At 52.9% G+C, this 17,733-nt stretch overlaps 1 protein-coding gene and 2 non-coding genes across 3 annotated transcripts in view; 2 read left to right on the forward strand and 1 right to left on the reverse strand.

Moving 5' to 3' along the window:
• Positions 1-850: 850 nt before the first annotated feature.
• On the reverse strand, positions 851-1,033 carry LOC140208780 (U2 spliceosomal RNA). Its single transcript, XR_011888935.1, has one exon. It is a non-coding gene; the product is annotated as a U2 spliceosomal RNA (small nuclear RNA).
• A 3,188-nt stretch (positions 1,034-4,221) lies between these two features.
• Positions 4,222-17,733, forward strand: part of LOC140207821 (uncharacterized) — a 50,429-nt gene continuing 36,917 nt past the window's right edge. The window contains exons 1-3 of the mRNA XM_072276382.1: positions 4,222-4,614; positions 7,817-7,914; positions 10,719-10,966. Of these exons, the coding sequence (XP_072132483.1) occupies positions 4,222-4,614; positions 7,817-7,914; positions 10,719-10,966 (739 nt within the window). The remainder of the gene's footprint in view (positions 4,615-7,816; positions 7,915-10,718; positions 10,967-17,733) is intronic.
• LOC140208871 (U2 spliceosomal RNA) lies at positions 9,248-9,440 on the forward strand. Its single transcript, XR_011888961.1, has one exon. It is a non-coding gene; the product is annotated as a U2 spliceosomal RNA (small nuclear RNA).

Genomic DNA, 17,733 nt, shown 5'->3' on the forward strand with positions numbered 1-17,733 from the left:
TCTCAGCTCCAGGCTGAGGGATGTCAGTCTGATAGTGTCTGGTCCCCAGGATCTGTTCACTCCCCATCCCGGCTGACCACCGCATCCTCTCACGCCAGATACTCGCACTATCCTGATCCCCACCTTCCTGCGTGCTTTCTTGCTCTCAGTCAAAAACAATAAAGGAGATTGGAAGCTCATACACTGTATAATATCGGACCCACGTCCACCAAGGTCGCAAACAGAAGGGAACAGAAGCAATCAACACGGGCTGAAGCTCCCTCTTTACAGACCTGGCACACAAACCCGGGGCCAGACAGAGTCAAGCTTCCTCCGCACAGACCCAGCTCACACCCCCACAATCAAAGCATCTCATAATCTTATACACCTCTATCAGGCCACCTCTCATCCTCTGTTGCTCCAAGGAGAAAAGGCCAAGTTCACTCAACCTATTCTCATAAGGCATGCTCCCCAATCCAGGCAATATCCTTGTAAATCTCCTCTGCACCCTCCCCATGGTTTCCATATCCTTCCTGTAGTGAAGCGACCAGATCTGAGCCAGTACTCCAAGTGGGGTCTGACCAGTGTCTATATAGCTGCAACATTACCTCTCGGCTCCTAAATTCAATGCCACGATTGATGAAGGCCAATATACCGTACACCTTCTTAACCACGGAGTCAACCTGCACAGCTGCTTTGAGCATCCTGTGGACTCGGACCTCAAGAACCCTCTGATGCTCCACACTGCCAGGAGTCTTACCATTAACACTACCTGTAAAAGTACAACGAAGGAATAGGGAAAAAGCCTAAGAAGGTTAATGCGTACGGATAACTGCATTCTACTCTTTATTTGTTGTTTAATCTCCCCGAGGGGAGGTGCAGCATTCCGAGGGGTACTGCAATACTGGGTCGATGCACGGAGTGGACGAAGGAAGCCCCTATTCCATCTTCCTGTTCCAAAAATCAATGTAATATATGGTCCCAGATAAGAGACGCATCAGATTTTAAACTGATAAGAACTGATTTTTTTGAAAAATATACTTTATTCAGAAATATTACAAAATAAAATTATTTGCAAAAAAACATTTGTTGACCCTAAGTCCTTATAGAATAAATAAAGTTATTTACAATAAATCATGTGTTTACTCTGTCCTTATTCAAAATAAAGATGTTTACAATAAATCATTCATTGACTCTCATTCCTTTACTGATGTTCCATTACAGTCTATACCTTTCCACATTTCCAGCCACTCCTGTAGCACGATGTTGATTCATCTATCCACACCACTGAGGAGAGGAATACTCTTCGCCACCCGACTCCTCGCACTCCCGCGCGCGGGTGACAAACCGAAAACTGTGGTCCTTCTCCACCCGGCTTTTGCGGTGGCTGCACCAAGTTTGAGTGCATCCCTCAGCACGTGATTTATAATTTAAATTTTTAATATTTACTATCGATTTGTACTCCAGGGAGCACGAAGAGCAGAATCAAATATCGCTGTGATGATTGTACGCTCTAGTATCAATTGTTTGGCAACAATAAAGTACTCCTGCAGCTGAGAATGTGCCAGTCGGCAGCACATTCTCCCACGGACATCTCCATGTGCTGGTAAATCATCAATTTTCGGGCCGACCGAAGAGCGTCCTTCACCGAGTTGATGATCTGACAGCAGCACCGGATGTTGGTCTCCGTGTGCGTCCCCGGGAACAGCCCGTAGATCAGAGAGTCCTCGGTTACGCAGCTGCTGGGGTTGAAACGTGACACCGTCCCTTCTGTCATCCTCCACACCCTCTCTGCGAACTGACTGTGCGAAGAGGTGGGTCACAGACTCCTCCTCACTGCAGTCCTCCCGTGTGCAGTGGGGAGCGGAGACGATGTTCCAGGCGTACAGGAGGGATCTGACTGGGAGGGCCCCTCTCATCGCCAGCCAGGCAAGGTCCTGGTGACTGTTGGTGAGGTCTGGCGATGAGGCATTTTGCCAGATGAACTGGACAGTCTGCTCAGGGAACCACCCCACTGTGTCCATCACGTCCTTCTCCTGCAGTGCCTGCAGGACGCTTCGTGCCGACCACTGCCTGATGGCCTTGTGGTCAAAGGCGTTCTCCTGGAAGAACTTTGCTACGTGGGATAGGTATGCCGGCAACGACCAGCTGACTGGGGTGTTGCGCGGGAGTGGGGCCAGACCCATCCTTCGCAGCCAGGGCGACAGGTAGAACCTGGGCACATAGTGGTACTTGGTGCCCACATACCTGGGCTCTACACACAACCTGATGCAGCCACATACGAAGCTGGCCATCAGGGTGAGGGCGACATTGGGGACGTTCTTGCCCCCATTATCCAGGGACTTGTGCATGACGGTCCGTCTCACCCGCTCCACCTTGGATCCCCAGACGAATCTGAAGACAGCTCGGGTGATTTCCGAGCTGCAGGAGCTGGGGACGGGCCACACCTGCGCCAAGTACAGCAGCCCTGAGAGCACCTCACACCTGATGACCAGGTTCTTGCCCGTTATCGACAGGGAGCTCCCTCCCCACAGTCCCAGTCTGTTTCACCTTGGCAGTCCGCTCCTGCCAGTTCTTGTTGCACACCTCAGCCCCTCCAAACCAGATCGCCAACACCTTCACGTGGTCAGACCTGATGGCGAAGGGGACGTTGGATCGGTCCGGCCAGTTGCCGAATAGCATAGCTTCGCTCTTCGTGCGGTTGACCCTGGCCTCCGACACTAGCTCAAACTGTTCGCAGATGCCAATCAACCTGCAAACTGACCTCGGATCAGAGCAGAAGAGGGTGACGTCGTCCATGTACAGGGAGGTTTTCACTTGGGTCCCTCCACTGCCTGGCAGCATCACCCCTCTTATGCCCTCATCCCTCCTGATGGCTTCGGCAAAGGGTTCAATGCAGCAGACAAACAAGACAGGGGAGAGAGGTTTCCCACCCATTGACCTGGACTGCACTACAGATGTCTGTGTCGAGCAGTCTGATCTGATTCCGGATTCCCTCCCCAAAACCAATTTTGGAGAGCACATCCGCCATGTACGTGTGCGATATCCTGTCGAAGACTTTCTCCTGGTCCAAGCTGACCAGGCAGGCGTTCACCCCCGTCCTGCACATCGGCGATGGTGTCCCTCAGCAGCGTGAGGCTGTCTGAGATCTTCCTGCTCGGTACAGCACAGGTTTGGTCCGGGTGGATCACCTGTCCCAGAGCAGACTCGACCCTGTTGGCAATGGCCTTCAACAGGATCTTGTAGTCCACATTCAGGAGAGATGGGTCTCCAATTCCTGATGTCCTCCCTTTCCCCCTTCTGCTTGTAGATGAGGGTGATCGTGCCCTTCCTCATGGACTCTGACATACTGCCGGCCAGAAGCATAGCGTTGTACACTTCCAGCAGGTCTGGGCCCATCCAGTTCCACAGAGCCGAGTACAACTTAGCCGGTAAGCCGTCGCCTCCGGGAGTCTTACCTGACCCAAAGGAATGGATGGAGCCTGTCAACTCGACCAGAGTCAGTGGCTGATCCAGACTCTACCACTTGCCGTCGCCTAAGACCTGCGTGATAGATGACAGGAAGTTGCGGGAGGCTGTGGATTCTGTGGCCTTTTCATCGTACAGACCTGCATAGAAGGACCTGCAGATCCTCAGTATGTCATTCTACGAGGACACGACTGAGCCGTCCTCTTCCTTAAGGTTGAGGATCACAGAGCTCCCCTTGTGCACCTTCTGGAAGAAGAAGCCTGAGCACGTCTCGTCCTGCTCCACGGTTTGGACCCTTGATCGGTAGATGATCTTGGAGGATTCAGCGGCAAGGTGCTGGGCTTTTGGGCTCTTCACCTCTCGCAGTTCCTCCCCGACATCCACCCCCTTCGACTGCAGAAGGGTGGGGGAGGACCACAGTATAGGTTTCTCCACCCGTGGGAGTGGGAGGGGTCGGTGGGTGGGGAGTATACCCCTCAACAAGGAGATGCTAAGCTGAACTACTGGAGTGCCACGTGGGTGGCTATAAACACGGGTATTTTACTGAGTATAATGGAAACGTATGTAAAGGATGGAAAGTTATTGAATGGTTTATTGTATATATTTATTTTTGAATAAAGTATATTTTGAAATAATAAAAAAAAAAAAAAAATCTGTTCTTATCAGTCCAGAAGGCGGAGGAGGAGAGTTCGCGCTGACGCAGGGGTGGATCCTAATGCTGATTGGCCTCCAATCTAACACCCCATACCAGCGACGACAGCAGTGAGTTAGAAGATGGCAGCAGCGAGCAGTACATCAGCTCGAGGCCAGGGTATCAAGAACACTGTCAGGCTGACAGTGCGAGACCGGAACGGGGGCACCGGCTTCACCCGAGAGACCTTCATCCGGAAGGTCTTGCTGGATTGCTGCGGATTTACGCCCGATGACATCTACTGCGTCCAGGACTTCGCGGGCTTCTTCGATGTCACTTTCCGGCAGGCTGCAGGGTGGCAGAAGCTGTACCAGCAGCTTCAGCTGAAGGGGACAGAGGCGCCGCTGTCGCTGCTGAAAGCACAGCCCCTCTTTGCAACGGCTACGCAACAGGAAAGGACAATCACGGTGCACATGTTCAACCCGCACGTGCCAGTGGTAGATGTCCTTACGTTCCTCGCTCGGTATGTGGAGAGCGTAGGAACACCAGCAGACGTGAAGGACGGGCTGGGAATCTGGACCAGCAAACGGCAGGTGAAGGTGAAGCTGAGGTTGGATTCCAACGGCGGCATCATCCACCCCCCCTCCGTCTTCGCCATCGGAGGGAACCGAGGGTACATGGTGTACGCGGGACAACCCAGGGTGTGCCGAAACTGCGGCAAGGAAGGGCACATCGCAGCCCAGTGCAGGGTGGTGATGTGCAAGAACTGTAAAATGGAAGGCCACCTGACCAAAGACTGCACGCAGGCCAAGGCCTGCAACCTCTGCGGACAGGCCGGCCACCTGTACAGAGCCTGCCCGAAGCGTGGGGGCACCTACGCACAGGCGACCAGGGGAGGTGCTGGCCCTGAAAGGGCCCAGGCTGATGCGGACGTACCCGCCAGCGCTGCAGATGAGGCACCCGACAGGACGGAGGACGAGACCAGGGAGGAAGGTGCAAGCACCCCAAGACCTGCCACCCCACTGCAGACCCTCCAGGACCAGGCAAACGACGAGCAGGAGTCCATGGAGGAGGGGAGAGCGGAGGGGGAAACCGAATGGAAGGTCGTGAAACGGAAAAAGACCCAAAAGGCGGCGGCCAAGCGACAGAAGGTGGAGCAACGCCAGAAAAGGGTAGGGAACCACGCAGCCCCTGGTACCCTGTCCTCTTCAGAGGAGGAAGGAGTTGGGGGAGGCCAGCAGCCCCGGCGGAAGAAGCGGCTGGCAGAACAGGTGGAGAGGAGGAGAGAGAGGGGAGAAAGTCTGCTGGCCACCCCCCAAGTACAGGAGGCGGAGAGCAGCAGACGCACAGAGCTCCGGGAATCCGGGAGCAGAGCCACGGCTGGCACCCAGCAGCCGGAAGGGGAAGCAGCCCAGGAAGTCAGCAAACCCCCGGGCCCAGACCCAGAACCAGAACGGCCACACACGGAGGAGTACTACCAGCAGTACCTGAGCCCACAGGAGGTGGAAAACTTCACAAAGGCGGTGGGGATGAAGGCTCAGGATTGCAAGAGTGAGGACGGAGAGCAGCCAAAATAAAAGACTTAACGATGGCAGACCTTAAATTGGCGTGCTTGAATGTGCGAAGTTTGAAGAGTACTGGGAGATGCGTCAGCACGCTCCAGTACCTGGACACTGTAAAGGCCGATGTGACCTTCCTCCAGGAGTGTGGACTACCACATCTCCGTAACTACCGGAGGTGGTCACGGTGGTGGAAAAAAGGTTTGTCGGTGTGGTCGGGGGGCAACGATTGTCGCGCTTCCGGCCTGGGGATTCTGCTGCGGGGAGGCAACTTCTCAATCACCCAAGTTAAAGAGGTGGTTGCGGGGCGCCTCCTGGTAGCAGACGTCAAATACCGGGGCACTCCGCTCCGGCTGATCAACGTGTACGCCTCCCCCGTGCGGAGCGAGCGGCTGGCCGTCTTCGAGCAGCTCCCACCGCTGCTGGTGACAACCCAGCCGGTCGTTCTGGCCGGAGACTTCAATTGCACCATTGATGCGGCTGGAGGACCCGGCAGTGCCGACGGCAGGCTAGACAGTACCTCTAGACTCCTGAGGGAAATGGTGAAGACAGCCAAGCTGCGCGACGCCTTTGGCACCCCCACAGGTGGAGCACAGCCGCAAGCCACCTGGACACGATCGGACGGCTCAGCCCGCTCCCGGATCGACTTCCTCTTCCTGTCTGAGTCCCTCACGGTCGGGTCCACCGACGTCACGCCGGTGTTCTTCTCTGACCACTGCCTTCTGAGAGCCACCTGTCACTTACGGGAGGACCAGAAGGCAGGCAGGGGGACGTGGAAGCTGAACGTAAAGCTGCTGACCCCAGAGAACATCGAGGAACTAGAGAGGGAGTACACAGGTTGGAGAACCTTGAAAGCCTTCTTTGATTCCCCGGTTCACTGGTGGGAAGCCACCAAGGAGAACATTAAGAGGTTCTTCATCCGCAAGGGTATTCAGAAGGCAAGGCAGGAGCAGAGGGAACTGCGTAAACTCCAGACAGAGTTGCAGCAACTTCTCCTTCTGCAGTCGAAGGGGGTGGATGTCAGGGAGGAACTGCGAGAGGTGAAGGGCCGGCAAGCCCAGCACCTCGCCGCTGAATCCTCCAAGATCATCTTCCGATCAAGGGTCCAAACCGTGGAGCAGGACGAGACGTGCTCACGCTTCTTCTTCCAAAAGGTGCACAGGGGGAGCTCTGTGATCCACAACCTTAAGGAAGAGGACGGCTCAGTCGCGTCCTCGCAGACCAACATACTGAGGATCTGCAAGTCCTTCTATGCCGGTCTGTACGAGGAAAAGGCCACAGAATCCACAGCCTCCCGCAACTTCCTGTCGTCTATCACGCAGGTCTTAGACGACGGCAAGCGGGAGAGTCTGGATCAGCCACTGACCCTGGACGAGCTGACAGGCTCCATCCGTTCCTTCGGGTCGGGTAAGACTCCCGGAAGCGACGGCTTACCGGCTGAGTTGTACTCGGCTCTGTGGAACTGGATGGGCCCAGACCTGCTGGAAGTGTACAACGCTATGCTTCTGGCCGGCAGTATGTCTGAGTCCATGAGGAAGGGCATCATCACCCTCATCTACAAGCAGAAGGGGGAAAGGGAGGACATTAGGAATTGGAGACCCATCTCTCTCCTGAATGTGGACTACAAGATCCTGTCCAAGGCTATCGCCAACAGGGTCGAGTCTGCTCTGGGACAGGTGATCCACCCGGACCAAACCTGTGCTGTACCGGGCAGGAAGATCTCAGACAGCCTCGCGCTGCTGAGGGACACCATCACCTACGTGCAGGACAGGGGGGTGGACGCCTGCCTGGTCAGCTTGGACCAGGAGAAAGCCTTCAACAGGATATCGCACACGTACATGGCAGACGTGCTCTCCAAAATGGGATTTGGGGAGGGAATCCGGAATTGGATCAGACTGCTCTACACAGACATCCGTAGTGCAGTCCAGGTCAACGGGTGGGAAACAGACAGCTTCCCCATCAGGTCTGGAGTCAGGCAGGGCTGCCCCCTCTCCCCGTCTTGTTTGTCTGCTGCATAGAACCCTTTGTGGAAGCCATCAGGAGGGATGAGGGCATAAGAGGGGTGACGCTGCCAGGCAGTGGAGGGACCCAAGTGAAAACCTCCCTGTACATGGACGACGTCACCGTCTTCTGCTCTGATCCGAGGTCAGTTTGCAGGTTGATTGGCATCTGCGAACAGTTTGAGCTAGTGTCGGAGGCCAGGGTCAACCGCACGAAGAGCGAAGCTATGCTATTCGGCAACTGGCCGGACCGATCCAACGTCCCCTTCGCCATCAGGTCTGACCATGTGAAGGTGTTGGGGATCTGGTTCGGAGGGGCTGAGGCGTGCAACAAGAACTGGCAGGAGCGGACTGCCAAGGTGAAACTGGGACTGTGGGGAGGGCGCTCCCTGTCGATAACGGGCAAGAACCTGGTCATCAGGTGTGAGGTGCTCTCAGGGCTGCTGTACTTGGCGCAGGCCTGGCCCGTCCCCCGCTCCTACAGCTCGGAAATCACCCGGGCTGTCTTCAGATTCGTCTGGGGATCCAAGATGGAGCGGGTGAGACGGACCGCCATGCACAAGTCCCTGGACAACGGGGGCAAGAACGTCCCCAATGTCGCCCTCACCCTGATGGCCAGCTTCGTATGTGGCTGCATCAGGTTGTGTGTAGAACCCAGGTATGTGGGCACCAAGTACCACTCTGTGCCCAGGTTCTACCTGTCGCCCTGGCTGCGAAGGATGGGTCTGGCCCCACTCCCGCACAACGCCCCAGTCAGCTGGTCGTTGCCGGCATACCTGTCCCACGTAGCAAAGTTCTTCCAGGAGAACGCCTTTGACCACAAGGCCATCAGGCAGTGGTCGGCACGAAGTGTCCTGCAGGCACTGCAGGAGAAGGACGTGATGGACACAGTGGGGTGGTTCCCTGAGCAGACTGTCCAGTTCATCTGGCAAAATGCCTCATCGCCAGATCTCACCAACAGGCACCAAGACCTCGCCTGGCTGGCGGTGAGAGGGGCCCTCCCAGTCAGAGCCCTCCTGTACGCCCGGAACGTCGTCTCCGCACCCCACTGCCCACGGGAGGACTGCAGTGAGGAGGAGTCTGTGACCCACCTCTTTGCACACTGCCAGTTCGCAAAGAGGGTGTGGAGGAGGATGGACGGGCTAGTGTCACGTTTCATCCCCAGCAGCTGCGTGACAGAGGACTCTCTGATCTACGGGCTGTTCCCGGGGACGCACACGGAGACCAACATCCGGTGCTGCTGGCAGATCATCAACTCGGTGAAAGACGCCCTTTGGTCAGCCCGAAACTTGATGATCTACCAGCACATGGAGATGTCCGTGGGAGAATGCTGCCGACTGGCACACTCTCGGCTGCAGGAGTACGTGCTGAGGGACGCACTGAAACTCGGTGCAGCCACCGCAAGGGCCCGGTGGGGAAGGACCACAGTATAGGTTTCTCCACCCGTGGGAGTGGGAGGGGTCGGTGGGTGGGGAGTATACCCCTCATCAATGAGATGCTAAGCTGAACTACTGGAGTGCCACGTGGGTGGCTATAAACACGGGTATTTTACTGAGTATAATGGAAACGTATGTAAAGGATGAAAAGTTATTGAATGGTTTATTGTATATATTTATTTTTGAATAAAGTACATTTTGAAATTAAAAAAAATCTGTTCTTATCAGTTTAATATCTGATACGTCCCTTATCTGGGGACCATATATTAAATTGATTTTTGGAACAGGGAGATGGAATAGGGGCTTGCTCCGTCCACGCCGCGCATCGACCCGGTATTGCAGTGCCTCCGGGAACGGTGCACCTCCCCTCGGGGAAACTAACAACAAATGAAAAATAGAATCCGGTTGTCTCTATGCTTCCTGTTTCTGCCCCGTACTTTTCGCAGGCTACATTTGTTTTTAATGAGGGGACACAGCAGCTCAAAGGCAACAATGGGAAAATGGCAACAGAAACAGCACGCACACAATTTACAGCAGTCGTGGATAAAGTCAGGTCGGCAGTAAAACACACGCAGACGATTAATAACGAACGTGGGAATAAAGTACACACACACACATCCAAGGGAAAAGTCAATACGATGCCCGAGCCCCTTCACTGTACAGGCACGGCTCAATGCTATCAGGGACAATCACCAACCCTATTCAATGCACAGCTTACCAACAATTTCCTCCAGCGCTGTTCCACGGTTCTCAGCCTGGAATAGCAGAGTGGTCCCTCGGAAATGGCAAAGAGAGCGTCCAGCCCTTTTCATGCAGGAAGGCTGAAGTGCCCGGCCCAGGTAATTCACAGGAACGCTAACGGCTCGGTGCCGGCAGGGTTAAGCTGATTACAAGGCCGGTGGTTAGGTGTGCAGTGATGGGCGAGGAGGGGTCAATCCTTGATTGGCAGGGGGCGTGTCTTCTGACCAGGCGTGGGCAGTGCTGTCACGTGACAGTCAGCACAGTCCACCCCTCGGCAGCCTCGCCACTCGCCAGGCGTTACCGCAGTGAAAAGGAAAGGAATACATCTTACTCTATTTATAAGGTGAACGCTATATCTGACTACACAGAACTAAAGAAAGACAGACGTGCTCTTAAAAATTTGGCAGACAACATAATATACACACAGCGATGATAAATAACGAGAATGAGTGCAATCGCCCAGTTGCCCACCACCCCACCGCCACAAAGCTCCTTCCACAGGGTGCAGAGGTCAGGGTTGGGGATCCATGTCCATGTACAGCTGCCTGCGCGTAAAACGGGGAGGGCTTGTCTCCAGCCCTTGCCTCTGCCCCCACTACATCTATTCAAGGAGGGTGATACCATCCCGCACGGTCCTCCCGTTAGCTGGTGTCATGAGGGGCAGGATCACTGACTATATCGGGGTGCGCGGTGGTGACCAGGTATCCTGCGACGGTACCGGTCACCCGGGTGTTTTATAAAAATTACGGTCGCAGGCTCCCTGGTAGATGCCGTTGACCAGCGCCCACTCTCTAACAACCCGGGTGCCCTGACTGACCGTACCCCATTGCGGGCGCCGGTGTAGATCCCACTCCAGGAGGGTGGGGTATCGGACCCTCACAGCGGTCACCACCCGATCCCACAGGGTAGAGCCTACCCGGATCTCCGGCTGCGGCGCCCGTGGGGCGTTGTTGATCAGACAGGCTCCCCGGGGCGCTCGCCTCTTAATGAGAGAGGCTCATGTTGGGGCCCCCCTCATCCCACAGCCGGAGCAGCTCCGCGGCCAGGTGCTCGCAACGTGGGTCCAACTGCTCGGACCAGTCCACCGGTTTACCGTGGTCCGCCAGGCCTCAAATCCCTCTCTCGTCGGTCCAGCCGGGAATCCTACGCTCGGTGCCTGTACTGGCCATTTTGCCCCTGTTCCAGAACACTTTCCCCACGCAGCGCCAGTGAGGAAACAGATTCTGCAGGTCTCAAAGTCAAGGGCTCTGGGCTCACAGTCTGGGTAGTGAAGGATTTTATTTACAGAAGGCAAACGGGGGAAAATGGCAACGGAAGCAACACGCGCACAATTTACAGTAGTCGGATCAGCAATAAATCACATTAAATCGCGTGGGGACAAAGTATACAACCACCCTTGACTTTGTGCAGGCGCGGCTCTTCTGCTTAGGGACAATATCCACACTCCCAACCCTATTCAAAGCACAACTCACGGACAGCACGGTGGTCCCTCAGAGGCAGCACAAAAGAGAGAGGGTCACGCACACGTGGGCTGCTTTATAGGTCTGGAAGCTCCAGCCCAGGTGATTCACAGGGAAGCCAATGGCTCGGTGCCAGCAGGGTTAAACTGATTACAAAGGCCAATTACCCGAGGCCAAGTACAAGGCTAATTAACGAGGCCAATGGTGAGGTGTGCATTGATGGGCGAGGCGGGGTCAAACCTTGATTGGCAGGTGACGTGTTGCCGGCCAGGTAAATGGGCAGAGCCGTCACGTGACGACCCCCCCCCCCCCCCCCAGTCCAGATGCCAACTGCGTTTCATTGGCTTTGTATCTGGAGTCGGCACAATGACAAAGCTGCGTCCGGTCTGATCTAATCACTCAATTCAGACCCAAACAGGAAATGTGCAGGTTTCATTTAAACCCCTCCATGTGTATGAACACTAATTACTATTCACATTCCTCCAGCCTCACTGGACAGGAAACATCAAGTGAGAAACAGCAGGAGGTGGCCATTCAGCCCCTCTAACCATCAACAAGATGACGGCTGCTCTCCCATCTCAGCCACATGTTTCTGCCCGATCCTCATTTCCTCGATCCCTTCGGTCTCCACACATCTGCCGGCCTCTGTTTTATGTGAGGATGATCACTGAGTCTTCACCGGCCTCTGTGGTGGGGATTTACAGACATTCACCACCCTCGGAGTGGAGACATTTCCCCTCATCTCAGTCCCGGACAGTCCACCCCCCTTTTTCAGAGATTGGGATCCCTGGTTCAGCCGATAATGATGTTGTGAATTTCAATGTGTTCACCTCTCAGTCCTCGATTCTCTAAATGAAAGGGTTATCACATTTGATCTTTCTTCATGCGATGACCCCACCACTCCAGGGATCAGTCTGGTGAATCTTCATTGCACTCTCTATAACAAATACTCTCTAATCTCTTTGTTAATCCTCTATGGAATTAATTTCCATCTTCTGCAGCCCCGTGTTGCCCCAACCACTCACCTCCCACCCCGTCACTATTTCCACCTTCCCACCTCCCCCTCACCTGGATCCACCTCTCACTCCCCAGCTCTTGCCCCATCCCCACCCCTCACCTCTTTTCTCGGACTATTTCCCGTCCACTCTCAGTCCAGAGGGAGGGTCTCGGCCCGAAATGTTGACGGTCCATTTCCCTCCACAGATGCTGCCCGACCCACTGAGTTCCTCCGGCAGTTTGTTCTTTGGTCTGTGTGACCCGTGTTAGTGTGGGGAGCGGGATTTTACACCATATTCCCGGTACAGTCTCAACAAAACACAAATAATTGTCACTTTGCCCGGACCATCGGCCCCGCTTGCAGGGCAACAGTCTGCCGGTGTTTGCCCCCCAATGTGGTGAATCGCCACCACCGTGGGCTCAGACATTTCCACAGATGAGCCCCTCCTGTCCCCACCGGGACAAACATCCTGTCCGCCCCCTCTCTCACCGTCTTCATCCTCTCCCTCCCCGGGGAACCGGCATCAAACCGACGGGCCGAGCGGTCTCCTCCTACCTCTCAGCGACACATCAGACTCCGGCCGCAGGAGACGCTTCACAAACGCCCCAACTTCCCTCGGAGGGAAATGGAAATAAATCAGAAAGCGGACATTTACTTTGACGGTTGTCCCGCCGTGACGGAAAGTTCGGGAGACGGTGTCAGCGGGGGTAACGCCCCCTCGGTTGGTCCGCCTTCGCTACTGGCTGGAGGCAGTGATTGACATCGCTTCTCACCAATGGGAATAGCGCAGCGCGTGACTCCTCTGTTGACAGCGGTGGGGGAAGGGCTGGTCACGTGATTAGTAGCCCAGCCGTTAAACCGACCAAGCTCGAGCTCACCAGCGCGCGGGGCACAAAAGGCCCCGGATGATCGGTTGAGGTGAGAAGGGGTCTCCGGGTTGGGGGTCTCACCGGGCGGCGTTTTCAACACCGACTTCGGGTAGTTGCTGTGACTCCGGACTCCGTGACCCGCAATCCCGGGACAGTCCTGCTCTCTTCCCTCTCTCTCAGCCCCACCATCCGTACACGGGCCCCGGGGAGCTTCCGGCTGATGAGGGAATGGGAACCGATGGGTCTCTCAGACAGAGCTGAGCTCCAGCTGTCTAAATGCAAGGATCGGGAACTCGGAGAAAGGGAACAAAATCTTTTACATCAGCTGTTGAGAAAATCACCTTTGTTCTGCCTCCAGTCACAAACAAGAGAAAATCTGCAGATGCTGGAAATCCGAGCAACACACACAAATTGCTGGAGGAACTCAGCATTAGTACTCTTTTCCATAGATGCTGCCTGGCCTGCTGAGTTCCCCCAGCATTTTGTGTCTGTTGCTTGTTCTACCTCCTCCTGTTCTGGACTTTCTACCCGTGAGAACATGTTTTGTCCCACTCTCTCTGGGTACATAATGATATCAAACACCTTTGCCCTGGGCAACAAGTAGCTTTCACATCACAAATGTGCCAGACTCCAATGAGACAGACTACTGCCCTTCCCTTCATATTCATTGGCATTGCCATCACTGAGTTCACCACCGTCAGTCACCTGGGGGAGGGTTCAGGGGAAATATTTGTGTGCAATACAGAAACTGGTGTTACCTGTGTGTATTGTGGTGATGCAACAGTTGCTGGAGAATTTACAAGGTGGGAAGAAGTGGAGTGATATTTGAAAATCTGACTTTTTTAAGTGTCATTTAGCAAGCAAATGACATATGGACGGTGTGCAAAAGCTCTGGCAAGAAAATCCATCATTACCTGTTACAGGCCTGCAACATAGGTTGTGTGAGAGTGCAGATGAACTCCATCAAACCCAGAGGAGATCAAAGTTCCAAATGAATATCGTGTGTGTAACTAGGGGGCCGTGCACAATCCGGATCTGATGGAGACAGCTGTGAGAAGCACGGAGGAGCACCTGGAGTAACCTCTGAAATGCCTGCTTCACTGCCGCTGCTGCTGTGCAATGGAGAATCTCCAGAGGGGAAGGTCCCAAATCCCCGGCTTTGCCTATTGCCTGTTGCCGGAGCCGGGGTCAGAACGCTCAGCAGAGATGGTGCTCGGTGCTTGGAGTCGGAGAGCTGGTCGGAGGCTTGGAGTTTTCGGATGGACTCGTAGTCGGACTGTGGTCGGATGCTTCCAAGATGCTGCATCGGCAAGTTGGCGGCGCTGGAGGTTTACCGTCTGCGTGAAATGATGGGACTTTCAAGAGACTTTGAGAATTTTACCGTGTCATGGTCTGTTCTTATCAAATTATGCTATTGCTTTGCACTGTTGTAACTATATGTTATAATTATGTGGTTTTTGTTAGTTTTTAAATCGGTTTGTCATGTGTTTCCGTGATATCATTCTGGAAAAACATTGTATCATTTCTTAATGCATGCATTACTAAATGACAATAAAAGAGGACTGCGTGTCCTCATAATCTAATCAAATCTAATCTAATATACATATATGTGTGTGTGTGTATTTAATATCTATATATATATGAATGACTAGGGCTTCTTATAATATCAAGCACTAAACCAAGATGAAAGAAATACATGAATTGCAGAGCTAAAGAGAAATACAGTGGTAGTTTTGACATTAACAAGACCATAGCCTATCAGTGCATTTCAGTGTATAACTGGTACAATAAAACATATAATACTTAATTTAATAATATGACAAAGTATTGCAAGTTTGCACTCACACATTATCAGAAAATATAATTAGCAAGCAAGTAAAATAACATTGTTTGCTTAAAGCTATAGGGTTGTACCTGAGAAAAATTTACTTTTGTATTAGCGAGTTCTATGTCAATGCATCGGATGACAGTATTGATGGCCCGCTGGCCAAATGTACGAATGAAGTCGAATATTGAAAGGACTGGATAGAGAGGTCGTGGAGGGCTATAGTATCTGGTTATCACAATGCCCTAAATACAACTTTAATATACAAATGATAGGCTTGCTCCCCGGCTTGAGATTCTGAATTGGAGAATGGCGCTTTATTCACAAAATCCTCAGAGCCCACAGTGACTGTGCACTGATCCCAGCAATGGAACCCGCCACTGCAGCCCCAGAGTGCACTGTGTACAGATTGCAAAGCTACGAAAGAGTATGGGAATAGCCTCCCCTCCCCCAACTCCGCTCTTTCTGCGTCACCAGCAGACTGGGACATCTCACATCTCGCTGCCTCCGCCAGGCCATTAAACTGTGAAGAACTGTGGTCAGGGACTGATTTCTGGGGTACTCCAAACGCTACCTCCTTCCGGTCTGAAAACGACCCACTCATCCAAACACACAATACCGGCAGTTTATCGATCGCCAACGAAAAAGCCTAATCACCTACTCCTGAAGGTCAATACCATTGCTGACTCTGAGTTCATCACCGTCAGATGCCAGGAGGGACATAATAATCAGAAAGTCTCCAATCGCAGCCGTGTAAATAAAATGTGATCTTAGTGGGTGTGTGGCGCATGCTCAGAATGCGAAGGAGACAGACAAACTGAGCCAAGTCGCAGACTGATGAAGGGGAGGAATGATCCATTTTGATACAGAGAGGGAAGCAGAGAGTTTGATATTGTGCCTGATGCCGGAACTGTAGACAGTTAGAAGATAAAATCTTGTTCCTCCAAATTGTTTTGAGCTGTGACAGTGCTTTATCAGAAGGCACCATGGAGACTAAAATTATCTGAGTTGAAATGTTGTCCTTCACCCACTGACGTGCTTTGTAAACTTTTAACAGGGTAGAAAAGTCAAAGGATTTGTGTATGGGAATCTCAAACACAACAGCACGTTGGTCCCGCTGTTTCTGTCAGTTCACCAGCGCTTGAATGTCGCCGATCCTTGAATGTGGAGACGGAGATGCTGGAGAAGACGGCGCCCCACTCGCTACAAGGAGAGCCCGGTCACGTGTCCATGTCCGTGATCTGATTGGATACATTGCCATGACGTTGTAGCAGTGTGATGTCATTCACTGGCTCTCATTTTGGAAGGGATTCAGTGGGACATCCCAGATACACCAACAGCTTCGCCCTGGGAAGCGGCCGCTCACCTGCTCCGTGTGTGCGAAGAGACTCATTCAGTTAACCCACCTTGTGATGCTCGGTGAGTTCACAATAAATAGAGACCACATTTCTGCCCGGAGTGAGCAAAGAGTTTTACTCAATCATCCCAGCTGCTGCAACACCAGCAACTTCACATCAGGGAGGAAGGTCAAATCAGCTCTGTGTTAAATCACGGTGACTGACGGCAGCTGCAGGTTCATGAGGGATTGTTACTGACAGATTCTGCAGTTCTTGCGCTGCTCATCGCACCCAGGACTGAACCCTGGTCACTAAGCACTGGAGGAGTCCGTTCTGCTGATGTTAGCCTTAAACTAGACTGGTGTTTAATATTGTGGATCTTTGAAAGATAAATCAGTTCTGTATCATATCCTGTGTAATTACTGTCTCTACCACACTCACAACGTACACTAGAGAGGCCACTCAGCCCGTCTGATCCCTGCCCATGTTTCTGTTCCATATCAGTATATGAACATCTATCCTTGCTGTTCCCCTCTCACCCTCCCTGTGATGACAGGTTGCAGCCAGTTATCACTGCGTGGGATAGGAGACTTCCCTTGAATTTCATAAAATTCATAGAAATCATAGAAATCTACAGCACATTACAGACAATTTGGCCCGAGGTTGTGGGTAACTTACTCTAGAAACTGCCGCGAAATTACCCTACCGCATAGCCCTGCATTTTCCTAATCTCCATGTAGCTATCTAGGAGTCTCTTAAAAGACCCAATTTTATCCGCCTCTACCACCGTCGCTGGCAGTGCATTCCACACACACACCACTCTTTGTTTAAAAAAAAAACTTAGCTCTGACATCTCCTCTGTACCTCCTTCCAATCACCTTAACCCTATGCCTCCTCATGTTGGCCGTTTCAGCCCTGGGAAAAAGCCTCTGACTATCCACACGACCAATGCCTCTAATCATCCTATACGCCTGCATGAATGTCCTGCATGATTTTCTCCAGTCTGCATAAGACGACGAGCTCACTGTGGTTTTGATTTTCCCCAGGGCTCAGGACGAAGTTGGTTAAACTCCTTCTTCCCTGCTGTTTTCAATGTTTGGGTCATTTTCACTCATTTCAAAGGACTGTGCTTCAGACAGCTGGGTTGTTGCAATGCACCTCTAAAGTTTGGCAGCAGACTAGCGAGTGAATCTTTGAATGTGCAGAGTCAGAAACCAAAGGGTTGCCAGCCTGAGTCAGGGCTCTGGGGCTCAAGAGAGAGATGGGGTCTGGCGTTTATGAGGAGGAAGAAGAATGAGACCAGCATGATGTGGCAACAAATGAAAGATCAGAAACATTTGGAAACTGCTTGATCGAAAAAAAGATGGTTATTTTTTGCAAATTACTGGTGGAAATCAACAGATCAGGCAGCAAATGTGGAGAGAATAAATA

This window comes from Mobula birostris, chromosome 13 (genome assembly GCF_030028105.1).
Source record: "Mobula birostris isolate sMobBir1 chromosome 13, sMobBir1.hap1, whole genome shotgun sequence".
NCBI lineage: Eukaryota > Metazoa > Chordata > Chondrichthyes > Myliobatiformes > Myliobatidae > Mobula > Mobula birostris.